This window comes from Entamoeba dispar, genomic scaffold (genome assembly GCF_000209125.1).
Source record: "Entamoeba dispar SAW760 scf_1105229459313 genomic scaffold, whole genome shotgun sequence".
Taxonomy (NCBI): Eukaryota; Evosea; order Mastigamoebida; family Endamoebidae; genus Entamoeba; species Entamoeba dispar.
Window position 1 is genome coordinate 2,317 of NW_001853630.1, and position 13,573 is coordinate 15,889.

The window sequence follows — 13,573 nt, forward strand, 5'->3', positions numbered from 1 at the left end:
ATTTTTAATATTCTTCTTTAATCTATTATCTATTGAAATAAACAAATAGAATCATTTGTTAATATAATGATAATAGAGTTCAATAATCTAGTGAAATAACAAGAAGTATAAGAAGAAATTGAATGTATTTAAAAATGAGAAATAAGAAATTATAAACATAAGAGAAAATCATAAAAATAAATTGAAATTCTTCAATCATAATTCAATGTTATGATAAATCATTAAATATATTCAAATCTTAATCAAAACACAAAATAGAGTGATTGATAATATTTAAATACAAATCAATGAAAAACAAGAATAAATTAATATTTAATAGAAGAAGTTTATCATATTAAAATATTTTAAAATAATAGAATGAAATCATAATAAAATAAAATGATAATGAATAAATTATAAAATATATTCATAATAAATATAATTATTTTATAAACAAGATATGATAAATTTAATGAATTTAATAATTTAATTTCATAAAATAACATTAATAATACAATAAATAAATTATTTAATAATTATAAATTCATTAATGATTAATTAGAATATTTCATTGATATTCAATATTAATGATAAAAATATTGAATTTATTTGTATTTGTAATAAAATAAAAGAAAATAAATAAATAATAATAAGTTATTAATTCAATATATTGAATTAATAATTATAAAATAAATTGAATAATTAAACATTTCATAATATATTAATTGATTTTATTTATAATGAAATGAAATAATTGATAAATAAGTTAATTAAATTCATTTATTTGTTTTATTTAATTTAAAAAGAGAATAAAACATCAATTAATTTGAATTTAATAAATTATAATATCATTTAAATATTTAAATAAAATAGAAATATTATCATTTGAAATATTCAAATATTCTATTATGTTTAATGATTTTGAATATTATGAAAATAAATATATTCATTTTTATTATTTATTTTCAAATTATATTATTATTTTCATATCATTAATATCAATGAATATTTTGTAACTGAATAATTATTGTTGTATAATTGAAATATAAATAAAATATTCATATTTAAATATTTAATTTTGATTTATTAATCATATTTTATATCATAATATTATTGATATTATGTTATTTCATTATATTTTAAATATATTAATATTCAAATATCACAAATTAAATAATTTCAATGTTAATCATAAATGATATTATTATTATTGTTTATATATCATGTATTTATTATATCATCATTATTTATTATTCATTATTTATTTTATATATTTGTATTAATATTAATATTTTAATACTATATTCATATTATCAATTTATTCTATTTATTTATTATTTATATTTCATTTATTCTTATTTATATTTCATTTTATATTCTCATATTTCAATATTTTATATTTTGAATATTTCTATTTCAATTATTTATTTCATATTTTCTTTTTATTATATTTTCTTTCTTATCATCAATTATCATATTCATTTGTATTTCATTTTTTATTATCAATTGATTTGATTATTTCATGTTCAAATATTCTATTATCATATTTGTATATTTAACTTCTCATTTGATGTTGTATTTTAAATATTTGATTTTGAATTTATCAATTTTATCTTATTTATCAATATTTGTTGTATTTCTTTCTTATTCATTTTAGATAAATCATAAATTTCATATGAATATTGTTGATATACATTCAATATTTATTCTATATTATTTCATTGTTGTTTATAACAAAAGATAAAATCAATTCATTAAAATGATGAATAAAATATGATTATAATACTTTCATATTAACAAATTAATGATTACCATTACATCAATGATATAAATCAATGTTATTAACAATAATATTATCTCATTATTTATCAAAATCTAATTTAATAAAATGATGAAATGAAGTAAAAAGAAGTTATTCATAAATGTATTTAAACTAATTTTATCAATAATCTAATAAATCAATATAGATATAATATCTGTTTAAATTAAAACATGATAATGATGAATAAATGAATAAAAGAAATCATAAGAAGAAATTAATAAAAAGAATAAATAAAGAATATAACAAGAAACAAATAAATAAAAATATCAAATAAGAAATAAATGATAAATAAGAAATAAACGAACATATTTAAATGAATTGAAATGAATAAAATATAGAAATAAAAGAATGAAATAAAAATAAATAACAAAAAGAATAAATAAATGTTATTAAAAACATAAAATGAACTTAATAATAAATATGAGATTTAATCAATAACAAAAATAATGAAATGTGATATATAACAATAAAATAATAATGTTATTAAAAATAAAAACATAAAAATAAATAATAATGGGAATAACATCAACATCAAATAACATATCAACTGATAAAACAAAACAAATAATTAAACAAATAGAAGAATGGACAGAAAGAAGAATAAATGATGTTATATTTAATTCAAATATTGATAAGTGGAATATGTGTACATCAGTATTTAATCAAAGAATAATAAATAAAGAACATATAATAATTATTATTGAAGATACAAATGGAAATAAATTTGGAGGATATGTTAATGTGAAAATTGATAAAATTGATAATTGGATAAATGATCCAAAATCATTTTTATTTTCAATAGAAACAAAAAGAAGAATACAAAGAATGAAGAAATTTGATATTAAATATCTAGAAGATGCATTTTGGTTATATGACCAATCAAGTAATTATTTGTTTACATTTGGATGTGATATTTATGTTTATAAAGAAAGTTATAAAACAAAATCATATTGCAAACAACGTTCATATGAATATAAAGGAATAACAAATGCACTTTGTTGAAAACAATTTCCAGAATATTTCACACCACAACGAATTATTGTAATTGAAATGAAATGATTTTTATTAATTATTATTTATTTGAAATATAAAACTAAAAAAGAATATAAAATAAAATCAATAAATAAATATGAACATTTCATCTATCAATCAATAAAACAATTAAATGATGAAAATAACTAAGAATATAAAATAAAAAGAGATAAATTAGAAATGATAATAGTTCAAGAAATGAAAGGATGATGTGATTCATTATCTATAAAATAGAAAATAATGAGAATTGATTGTTCAATAACCATCAATATCTTTAATACATTGAAAGGTACAATCAAACTAGAAATAATTTATTCAGAAATTAAAGAACAAAAAAAATTAACATTGCGTCAAATAATATTAATATACAATTTGTATGTATTACCAAAGAAAGAAGTGAAGAATGGAATATTAATGAGAAATCAACTATTAGAATGTTACTTGATCATGTATGTACTATTAAAGAACTATCACAAACTGAATGACTAGTTATTATTGAATATTTACATTAATGAGAGATTTGCATATTCAGGAAGAAAGTAACAAATAATATTTGGAAGTATTAGCACTCCAGTAACATTTAGTTCACATACTGAAATATTTATAAACACAATACATTGAACAATGTCTAGTTAATGATAGAAAATGATATGAAGGATGAGGTGAATCAAATTCATTACTATTCGGATTTGTATGAATTGAAAAATTTAATAGAAGATATACAATGTATTGAACAACACTAACAATCAGATTATGAGATGGTATTCAATATTCTAAAAATTAATAAACATAATAAACATTGATATTTTCAAATTCAAAATAATTAATAAAAGAAATAAAAAGAACTGAAAAAAGAATAATAAAAAAATGGATAATGATGATAGATTTAATCAAGTCAATACTCTCATTAGAAAAGAAGGAATGACAATCAAAGGATATTGTGTAAATGATAAAAGAATGATTTGTTTCAGTGATAATAATAGAATCATTTATTATAACATTGATACACAAGAAAGTATAATTCATACACCACCACCATTAATGAAATCAGCACCAATTATTAGTATTGATTGTTATGAAGATTTAATACTCACAATTTCAAGTGATTTCACTGTATTAGTCATTGAAATTGAAACATATCGAGTGTTTTATCGACAAGTGATTTCAGGAGCAACCAAAGGATACTTTTTATCAGCAAGAATCTTTACATTATATTCAAATGATAAAACATTGAGAGTAATTGAATATCCTGATACATCGATTCTTGGATTTGGACAACGAGGACATGTTGATGTATTATCAAATTCATGTTTAACACATGTTACAGCAAAAACAAAAGAAGTCGGACAATTTATGTTAGCAACAAGTAAATCAGTATTTTTATGGTTATGTGATTTAAATGATGAGAAAATGAATAGAAATGAATCAAAATATCAGAGTTGTATTCCACCATTCACATGTCCACCAACAGAATATTATCTGTATAAAAAAATCCAAAGTATTTCATCAACACCTATTCTTCAAATTGAAAAGAAGGAAACACTCCCACATCTTTGTATATTACATAACAACACAATAAGTTTGTATGAAGAAAGATTTGATGAAGGGAAATTTAGTATTGAAATAATTCAAGAAATCAAAGTTAAATCACCAATATCTATTATTTGCTGTGACACAATCATTTTAACACAATATAATAATCAAATTAAAGTTAATCAAGGGAATAGAGAGAAAGAAATAATAAATAATACACCAATAGAAGAAATTCAGAATAATGATAAAATGATAGTAATACTCACAATGAATAGATTCAAAAGTATAGACATTCCAACAGAAGAAGAAATGATAGATGAGATAGAAAATGAAGAAGAACAAATAAAGATATGCATTGAAAGAAAAGGAACAATGAAAAGAAAAGGAAAAGAAATCATAAGTAAAATGGCAAAAGAAGGAAAAGATTGTTGGGAATATGCAAAAGAATTAGAATGTGTTGATACATTAATTGAATCCACTCCTGATGAACAAAAAGAAATAATAATGAATAAAATAATTTCAGAAATAAATGAGAAAGGAAAGAAAATTGAAATAAATAAGAAAAAAGCATGGGAAATATTTGTGAAGGGATTGAAAAATAAAGACAGTACAATAAGTGAAAGAATAATCGGATGTTATTCAAATATATTAGATATTGCATCTGTGATCAGTATATGTATTGAATAATCAAGATATTCTACTATTTTCACAATGTATAGGTCATTAGGGAAAAAGACAATTGAAGCATTTCGCATTGTTTCACATAACATTCTCAAATATGGAATCACACCAACAAGTTTAATTGAAGAAAGCATGAAGAACAATATTGAAATGCTTATCACAAATGCAGAAAGATGTAATGCAGAAGGAGATGATAAAGAAATAATTAAGATAGTATTTAATAATACATATGGAATGACATTAATTGAAGCAGGAATTATTATTTGTAAAGACAAAACAATAGATGTGTTGAGAGATATTGGAGAGAGAAGTTATTGAAGGATTAATAGAAACAATGAAAAGTCCAATCACAGAAGTTAAAGAAAGTGCAGCACGAGAAGTGATTAAAATGAAATATGGAGAACGAGGAATGAAAGAAGCTATATTTAATGTTTTAACATCAAAAGATTACAATAAAGAAGATGAAGAAATGTGTAATGAAGGAATTAAAGAATGTGTTAAAGAAAGAAGTGGAAAAGAAATAGATAAAATAGTTAAAGCAGCATTCACAGTTAATAATAAGAAAATATTACGGAGATTAAATGAAAATGAAACAGCACGTGATGCGTTAATGACAATGGTTATTATCCAAAAAGGAGATGTATGGAATGAGATAGAAAGATGGATACGAAAAGGATTAGAACGAGAAAGTATTGAGAAAACAGTTAAAAAATTCACAAAAAAAATGTATGAAATGGATATAAAGAAAACAATGAATATTGGAGTTAAATATTTTGCAAGTTGTGGATTATATTGTTTAGTTCAACCAAACACACCATATGAAATCATTTATGAGTATGGAAGAATAATGATGAATGAAGCAAATCCAATCATTCAAAGAAATATGAGATGTATTGTTATGAAAGTGATTGAGAGTTGTTATGAAATGAAGAAAGACACCACAGAAATACGACAAATCATCGATAGAAAAACATGTGATATGGATAAAGTTATTGAACTGGCATTGAAATATAAAGATGAAAGAACAATATTGATGATTAGAAGAAAGGAGAAATTAAAGAATGTTTTAGAAATCTTCAAAGCAGAAGTATCACATGTTTAAATGAAATAGACAAACAAAATCAAAATCAAAATCAAAATGAAGAAGAAAGAAAAGAAAAGGAAGAAGAAATAACTAAAATGTATGAAGGAATTATGGAAGATCTCAAAGAAGTAAGTGAAACATTTCGATTAAGAGATATAACTAGAAATGAAGAATGTGTTGAAGTGATGAAGAGATGTAATGAAATAATGAAGAGAAGAAATGAATGTTATGAAGAATACAAGAAAGTGTATCGAGAAATAGTTGAAATAGAAATTTCAAATATACCAATAAAAGAAGGAATTGAATTTTGTTGTAAAATCACAGAAGGAGTTTTATTAAGAAAGGTGTTAAGTGATTTAATCAAACAAAGCCAATCGAAATTAACAATGTACAAAACACTTCAAATGATTTCAAATGAACAACTAAACCAAACAATACAACAACATAACAAAGAATTAAAAAAAGGAATTATTACAACAAAAGAATGTGTTGTTTGTCATAAAGAAAAGGATGAATTAATCAATGTATTTGGATGTGGTCATAGTTATCATTCAACATGTTTAAAATCATCAGGAATATGTTTAGAATGTAATCATCTTATGAAATAATTAGGTTTAATCAACAACGTGATTACATTGTTGTTGTTATATCATTTGAAATGATTATTTGACAATAAATCACATTATTTATTATTATCATTTCTTGTTATCTTTTTATTCATCATAAATCATTTCTTTTGATTAATTGATTGATTTTGATTAACAACATTCATTATGATGAATGGCAAGTCATTTGACCACTCTAAAAAACAAGACCAATAAGAGATAATCAGAAAATGAAAGATGATAGTGAAAAGTGGATGTTTCATTCAAATTGTTTATTTATCATAACTTAAAAATAGAAAAATAAAAAAATCGAATAATTACTATTTTTAAATTAGATTTTTTTTTTAAATCTTAAAAATATTTTAAGTTGAAATAAAATAAAAATGGAAAATACAACAAGAAACAATAAATCAATAATGAAATTAGGATATAATGAAATAATGATAACATCAATGTATTTTAATGACATTAAAGATTTTATTAATTTAGAAATAGGAATTAAAAGATTTCAAGGAAATATTGAACGATTTCATTTTAATCCAATTCCATTAGATGAACATTCAAGAAAATTGTTTCCTAATATTGAAACATTTCATATTTATAATAAGTATGATGAAATATTTAATGATGGAAAAATATTTAAAAAAGTAATATGGTATGCTATTAGTTATTCATTATATTTAAAAGAAAAAGAAACATGGAATGAATGTAAAAATATAGAATATACAAAAGAAGATAGAGAAGAATATGGAAATATAATACCACCAGAAGTTGCATCAATTATATACGGATGCTTTGAAGGAGATGAAGAACTAACATCAATCACTTACCATCATTAATTAGTGAAATAGGAAATTATTGTTTTATTGGATGTTCATCATTAACATCAATGAGTATAGATAATCTACAATACATTAGTGAAGAAAGAATATTTATGAATGAACTAGTGTTAATTAGTATTGAAATACCAGATAATCTAGTAATCAATGGAAAGAATATTGAAAAGAAAGATATTAATGAATTTATTGTTCCATCTTCAATTACTAAATTAGGTGATTGGTGTTTTGATGGATGTTCATCATTAACATCAATCACAATTCCAACAAGAATTATTAAAATAGGAGGTGGTTGTTGTTTTTATGTATGTCCATCATTAACATCAATTAATATACCATCATCAATTAGTAAAATAGGAGATTGTTGTTTTTCAAAGTATAAATCATTAACATCAATTACTATGCCAGCACCAATTAGTAAAATAGGCACTAGTTGTTTTGAAGGGTGTTCATCAATAACATCAATTACTATTACATCATCAATTACATCATTTGGATATAGATGTTTTTATGGATGTGGATGTGAAGAAGAGTTAAAGAAAAATAAAACAATACCAAGAAACTGTTTTGATGCATGGCAACAAATGAAATAAGAAAAAAACTACAACAAATGAATATAATATAATTTGAAGAAGAAATAAATGACAATTGATTATATTTGATATTCTTTTCCATTTCTCTTATTTTCTTATTCTTTTCTTTCTTATCATTTATTCTTTTGTTTGCTAATGAAATAAATTTGATGATAGCATGTCAGAGACGCTATATGGAATCTTAATATCAAAACTTGAATCACTAGTTATCTTCTGGTTATGTTATTGCCTTTAGTGAGTCAGGTACTATCAAGGCTAATTGGTTATTATTTATTATTAATATTATTATGGATGTTTATTAATGTATTATTTATTATGGTGGTAGTATTATTTATTTATCAACATGCAACTACATTTATTAATGATAGTTTTGAGTTGAATACATGGTGTATTATCAAGAAAAAAAGAGTTTGTTAATTAGTATCGATGATAAAGGAGATAATACATAATCATAGTGTTATTGATATGTCCAACATAAAATAACATTATAAACAATGATGAGTTTAAATACTCATTAAATTCAAATAAAAATCAGACAGCAACTTAAATGATGAACTAATTAACTGGAGAATGATTAAAAACAAGATTTGAATAGAAGTAAAAAAAGCTGAAGAAACTGAAACAATCATTTCTCAACATGATGAAATCATATCATAAATAATTCATAACTAATTTCTTTTTGCCTTTTTATTAAATACCTCTTTTAACTTTTCATTTGTTTTTTATCATCCTTTTATTTTCTTATATTTTTATTTTGTTATTTGTTCTTCTCACTTTATCAGATTACATTTAGTATTACCTCCTTCCTCACTTTTTTCCTCATTATTTCAATTCTCTCTTCTTATTCTTTATCAAAATCGTTCATTGTTATATATAACAATATTTTTAATAATATCTAATTCATCAATGTCATTATATGATAATTAATTCATTCATAGTGTTATGTTTCATTTGTGAATAACAGTATTTCTTTTTGTTTTTGAATTTATCAACGTTATGTATAACACATAAGAACAGAAGAATGAATAATTTATTCTGATATGTTAATTCTATAACGGTGAATATTTATAAAAACGTAGTTAAAACAACACTAAGAAAGTGTTAATATTATAGTAAATAAATGATTGAATGATTAACTGAAGTAATGATATATAGAATAATAATAAAATTAACTAATTAATAATGATGATATTAATATCTAATCAATGAATAAATGATGATATAATAAATAAAAGTACCAATTTTATATACAAAACAATAAACAATGAACAAATAATTAATGGTATTAAAATGATAAATGATTAAACTTTATAAACATAGCACTTTAATGAGTTATGTTTTGTTTTATTCATGAAAAAAAAAACAATAGAGGATAAAGAAATAAAATATATTGAATTAACATTTGATTTTGAATCAACTTAATAAACAACCATTCTAACTAATCAAATAAAATGACTCTATTATTAATTTGGATACCAGTTATAAGTTTATTTAACAAATTGTTATTCATAATGAAATAATTATTGATAATTTGGAAATTGTGAATAAAGGCATTGAATGAATACAAATTATGAAATGATATTAGTAAATGTTTCTACTCAATTAATATAAGTAATGATAACTATTATATTATTAATACATTTATATGTTTCTTTAAATCAAATTCATTATCTTATTATAAAAATGAAACAATAAATATTATCTATAAAATAAGTATGTTAATGTTATGTGAATTGTTTGCGGCCTGTTGTATTATCCATCCATTGTTCAGGTGTATATTTAACACAACATAACCAACAGAATTTATATCCACATTTACGTGTCATATGATTACACCCTCCATTCTTTTGGATTTTGTCACCACAACTTGGACATTTTTTTGTATAACTATTAATCCATTCCATATCTTCTTGTTCCTGTTGTTTGTGTGTTGCCCATTCATCACAAATTTTTCCTTCATGCCATTGTTCTCTACATTTTCTACAAAACAAATACATACATTTGGACATGTAGTTTTATATTCTTTATCAAACGATATCATTTCACATTGACATTTTGGACATTCACAAATATTATCTTCAAATGTTTTAAACGTGAGTCGTTCAGAATACATATTGAACATATTAATGTCTCTAATTAAACAATGTGTCATAATGTCTTCTATTTTCACAGTACAAAGACATCCTTGTTCCATACAATAAACTTGGTGCCAATCATTTTGAATTTGTTGTATAATATTTTCTCTCCAACAATTTATACAAAACCGATGACCATAAGTATTTATAAATGTCTCCTTACAAGTGTATTCTTCATAGCAAATATTACAACAAAATATTTCTTTATTATTCTTTTCTTGTTCTTTCCTACCATTTTCAACACATTCACAAAGTATTTCTTCTTGTTCTTCTTCACTCAATTAAACAAGTTCATTAAGATCAAGTTCATATATTGAAGAACCATAATATTCAATTATTATCATATTAATAATAAAAGTTACCTATTTGATATAAGAAATTATGTATACCAAAGAAATATTAAATAAAGTAGTTCAAATGAAATGTTAATGGATAAATTGATAAATAATTTAAAAATTATAACAAATGAATAAAAATTATCACTGTATAATACAAAATTTCTTCATAAATATACATGTATACATCAAAAATAATATTTAACTTTCTCATAATTCTTTTAAATAACACTACCATGATAATTATTATAAAAAATAATATGATGACAATCAAAAATAAACATTGATTGAATAATTGTATATAAAATAAAAATATGTTTAATGAAATATTATCTAGTGTTTGTATTGATTTAAAATATTAAATAGTATCAATAAAAAAAATTATAAAGATAAACTAAAACAAAATAGTTTAATATTATAAAAAAACATCTTTCCATAGTACAAAAAAATACAATAATGTATTATAATATAATAACTAATGTGATAAAATAATCAAACTAATTAACATACAATCAATTATTATATTACAAAAAGAAAAACCAAGTATTCTAAAAAAATACCAAAACTCACTTTTGATAATTTTATATATTCTGAAATAAACCAAAAACTTAATCTAAAAAATGATAAAAGACATAAAGAAATACAACAAAAAGAGAAGGGTAAATACTTACAAACAGACATAATTGATTTAAAATACTTTTGATATTTCTAAAACATCAGTGCACCTTTTTTACATCAATAATTTATTCTATTAATAGGAATTAAAATAAATAAGAAACAACTTAAAACTTTTCATTCCTTGAATGTTTCAGCAAAGAATATTTTTTCAAAGACAAAATAAATTCAAAAGAAAGAAAAATAATAAAAAATAAATTAATTCAAAGAAAAGATGTTTCGAAGTTTTTAAAAAGAAGAATAAAAACCAAAAAAATGGACCAATGAAAACAAAGGACAATACAAAACATGAACTACAATACAATTGTTATTTTCATGAGAATTCGAAACAAAAAAAGAAACCAAAAAAAGGAGAAAAATTCAAAAAAAAAAAAAAACGATTTCGTATTAACAAGGAAAGAGTAATAATAAAAAATAATAAAAGAATAAAAATGATGAAAAAGAAAAGAAAAATAGAACTTAAAACAAGAGAATAATTAATTTATACCAAAATGAATATGAAATGTAATTGTTTATTTTGCAAAGAATTTTCTGATTCTATTAAAATTCAGAAAAGACTTGCATGGACTACTCTTTGTCGTTTAGTATTTTTGTCTATTTATCAACGTAGTCCAGTTGATTTTATTAATGTTCGAGATATCTTTAAATTCTTAAGTGTTCATTGGGATATATTATCTCATTTAGAGCAAATGAAGAAAAAAAATTGGAAGAAATCAATTCTTGATGCTTTAAACCATTCTGATTATTTTGAAAGTGGAATGAGTCAATATCACACAAATGGTTATTGGAGATTAACTGATAAGTCTCTTCCAAATGTAAAGAATAGAAAAAATAAGGAAAATGATGTAAAAATATCTTCTCCACAAATTCCATCAAATCCAATTAAAACTGAGATTGATCTCTTACAAGACAAAACCGAAAATAAACCACTTAAAAGACCTCAACATGTTTTCGATATCCCAAAAGAAGAAAAGAAATCTTTTATCGAAACTACTCAAAGTTTTACTCCTTTTTCAAGTTATTATCAAAATCTATCTTCTTATTATCCTCCTTGTGACCCTTTTTATGATGAGCCACATTATCCTTCTTATCAATACCCTTTAAATTAATTCTGTATTTTTGATATGATTTATTTTTCTTCGTTAGATGTTAGTAATGACAGTTTTGGAATAATAAGAAAAAAGTTGGAACAAAAAATTGTAGAATTTTTTGGAATAATTTAGGTTGTCTGATTCTGAGATTTGCTCGTTTCTTAATGTTTTCTAGTTGCTTATTTCCCAGAATACTTGCTATCAAAATGATTGAATTGGAAACACATCATTGTTTAAACAGAGATAAAGAAGTATGTTGGAAGACTTGGCAAGCGTTAAAGAAGTTATCATAAGCATCAGAATCACAAGAAGAAGAGATAGAAGCGTCGAGTTTGGAGAAAGCGAGATTTAGATCAAGAGAGTTTGAGTAATTGAGTAAAAGAGAAGATTTCAAGTGGTGATATATTTTAGGATAAAGAAGAAGAGAAGGTAACAAAGCTTTTGAAATACAGTATAAGTCCATGTTTCCATTAATTAGACTTTGAAGGAGAATTTCGATGATTTTATTGATTAAATCCAAATGATGAGACAATAATAAAGAATGATCTGTTGAAGGAGTAGTGAGGATTCTTACAGATTTTAGAAGATGACTTTTAAAAGTGAATAAGATAATTTGTTCAAAAACAGGGATAGCAGATTCTTCACCAGATTGTAAAGCGTTTAATAAAAATAGTAATGTTTCATGAAGATGATTACCAAAGAAGTCATCACAGGATACCATTCCAATATTACAAAATAGAGTAAAAATCAGTTTAGTATATTTTGGATAAAGACTAACAAAATCCCATTTGTGTGATATACAAATAGAAATAATTGTTTGCATTAATACATGATGAGTTCGATCATTATAAACATATAAAGCACCAAAAGGGATAGTATCACTTGATAAAATAGAATTAATTGATTGGATACAATCTTCTAAATAAGATACCATCTCGTCTTCATTTAATTCAATAATAGAAGGTAATATTTTCATTAAAGATTCACAAATATCATGATATAATATTAATGCATCAGAGTTTGTATAGAATAAAGTGATCTAAAAGTTTAATATTTGCAATATCAGATAGAAAGAACAATAAGATAAAGATGTATTTTTATAAGATAGGTATATTTATGACTAAATCATAATCAGATATGATACTTCAGAGTATGATAAAAGAAGATGATAT

At 22.1% G+C, this 13,573-nt stretch overlaps 8 protein-coding genes across 8 annotated transcripts, besides 29 other annotated features; 6 read left to right on the top strand and 2 right to left on the bottom strand.

The window, feature by feature from the left end:
- Positions 1-12: part of a sequence feature (AT_rich) that runs on past the window's edge.
- A 279-nt stretch (positions 13-291) lies between these two features.
- Positions 292-403: a microsatellite.
- Positions 328-508: a microsatellite.
- Positions 509-610: a sequence feature (AT_rich).
- Positions 611-612: 2 nt separating this feature from the next.
- Positions 613-778: a microsatellite.
- Positions 779-798: 20 nt separating this feature from the next.
- Positions 799-1,048: a sequence feature (AT_rich).
- Positions 1,049-1,121: a microsatellite.
- Positions 1,122-1,178: 57 nt separating this feature from the next.
- Positions 1,179-1,345: a microsatellite.
- Positions 1,306-1,480: a microsatellite.
- Positions 1,455-1,633: a microsatellite.
- Positions 1,634-2,012: 379 nt separating this feature from the next.
- Positions 2,013-2,186: a microsatellite.
- A 5-nt stretch (positions 2,187-2,191) lies between these two features.
- Positions 2,192-2,324: a microsatellite.
- Positions 2,325-2,367: 43 nt separating this feature from the next.
- Positions 2,368-2,966: a repeat region.
- A 641-nt stretch (positions 2,967-3,607) lies between these two features.
- Positions 3,608-3,675: a sequence feature (AT_rich).
- Positions 3,676-3,700: 25 nt separating this feature from the next.
- On the top strand, positions 3,701-5,053 carry EDI_324930 (uncharacterized protein; the record flags this gene model as incomplete). The annotated part of the gene is made up of 1 exon (XM_001735656.1): positions 3,701-5,053. The coding sequence occupies one exon, from the start codon at positions 3,701-3,703 to the stop codon at positions 5,051-5,053; it is 1,353 nt and encodes a 450-aa protein (XP_001735708.1).
- Positions 4,666-4,791: a microsatellite.
- Positions 5,054-5,381: 328 nt separating the features above from the next.
- EDI_324940 (uncharacterized protein) lies at positions 5,382-6,149 on the top strand (the record flags this gene model as incomplete). The annotated part of the gene is made up of 1 exon (XM_001735657.1): positions 5,382-6,149. One exon carries the CDS (start codon positions 5,382-5,384, stop codon positions 6,147-6,149), a length of 768 nt encoding a protein of 255 aa, XP_001735709.1.
- Positions 6,150-6,182: 33 nt separating this feature from the next.
- Positions 6,183-6,217: a microsatellite.
- Positions 6,218-6,226: 9 nt separating this feature from the next.
- On the top strand, positions 6,227-6,739 carry EDI_324950 (uncharacterized protein; the record flags this gene model as incomplete). The annotated part of the gene is made up of 1 exon (XM_001735658.1): positions 6,227-6,739. The coding sequence occupies one exon, from the start codon at positions 6,227-6,229 to the stop codon at positions 6,737-6,739; it is 513 nt and encodes a 170-aa protein (XP_001735710.1).
- A 268-nt stretch (positions 6,740-7,007) lies between these two features.
- Positions 7,008-7,086: a sequence feature (AT_rich).
- A 4-nt stretch (positions 7,087-7,090) lies between these two features.
- Positions 7,091-7,177: a microsatellite.
- EDI_324960 (uncharacterized protein) lies at positions 7,153-7,575 on the top strand (the record flags this gene model as incomplete). Its single annotated transcript, XM_001735659.1, has 1 exon — positions 7,153-7,575. The coding sequence occupies one exon, from the start codon at positions 7,153-7,155 to the stop codon at positions 7,573-7,575; it is 423 nt and encodes a 140-aa protein (XP_001735711.1).
- A 50-nt stretch (positions 7,576-7,625) lies between these two features.
- Positions 7,626-8,165, top strand: EDI_324970 (uncharacterized protein; the record flags this gene model as incomplete). Its single annotated transcript, XM_001735660.1, has 1 exon — positions 7,626-8,165. The coding sequence occupies one exon, from the start codon at positions 7,626-7,628 to the stop codon at positions 8,163-8,165; it is 540 nt and encodes a 179-aa protein (XP_001735712.1).
- Positions 8,166-8,236: 71 nt separating this feature from the next.
- Positions 8,237-8,292: a microsatellite.
- Positions 8,293-8,307: 15 nt separating this feature from the next.
- Positions 8,308-8,502: a repeat region.
- Positions 8,407-8,844: a repeat region.
- Positions 8,845-9,032: 188 nt separating this feature from the next.
- Positions 9,033-9,060: a sequence feature (AT_rich).
- Positions 9,061-9,276: 216 nt separating this feature from the next.
- Positions 9,277-9,445: a microsatellite.
- Positions 9,446-9,765: 320 nt separating this feature from the next.
- Positions 9,766-9,878: a sequence feature (AT_rich).
- Positions 9,879-9,889: 11 nt separating this feature from the next.
- On the bottom strand, positions 9,890-10,644 carry EDI_324980 (uncharacterized protein; the record flags this gene model as incomplete). The annotated part of the gene is made up of 3 exons (XM_001735661.1): positions 9,890-10,009; positions 10,033-10,571; positions 10,623-10,644. 3 exons carry the CDS (start codon positions 10,642-10,644, stop codon positions 9,890-9,892), a joined length of 681 nt encoding a protein of 226 aa, XP_001735713.1.
- Positions 10,645-10,732: 88 nt separating this feature from the next.
- Positions 10,733-10,780: a sequence feature (AT_rich).
- A 94-nt stretch (positions 10,781-10,874) lies between these two features.
- Positions 10,875-10,968: a sequence feature (AT_rich).
- Positions 10,969-10,986: 18 nt separating this feature from the next.
- Positions 10,987-11,126: a microsatellite.
- A 363-nt stretch (positions 11,127-11,489) lies between these two features.
- Positions 11,490-11,514: a sequence feature (AT_rich).
- Positions 11,515-11,636: 122 nt separating this feature from the next.
- Positions 11,637-11,786: a microsatellite.
- Positions 11,787-11,801: 15 nt separating this feature from the next.
- Positions 11,802-12,419, top strand: EDI_324990 (uncharacterized protein; the record flags this gene model as incomplete). The annotated part of the gene is made up of 1 exon (XM_001735662.1): positions 11,802-12,419. One exon carries the CDS (start codon positions 11,802-11,804, stop codon positions 12,417-12,419), a length of 618 nt encoding a protein of 205 aa, XP_001735714.1.
- Positions 12,420-12,627: 208 nt separating this feature from the next.
- Positions 12,628-13,377, bottom strand: EDI_325000 (uncharacterized protein; the record flags this gene model as incomplete). Its single annotated transcript, XM_001735663.1, has 1 exon — positions 12,628-13,377. The coding sequence occupies one exon, from the start codon at positions 13,375-13,377 to the stop codon at positions 12,628-12,630; it is 750 nt and encodes a 249-aa protein (XP_001735715.1).
- Between the last annotated feature and the right edge of the window lie 196 nt (positions 13,378-13,573).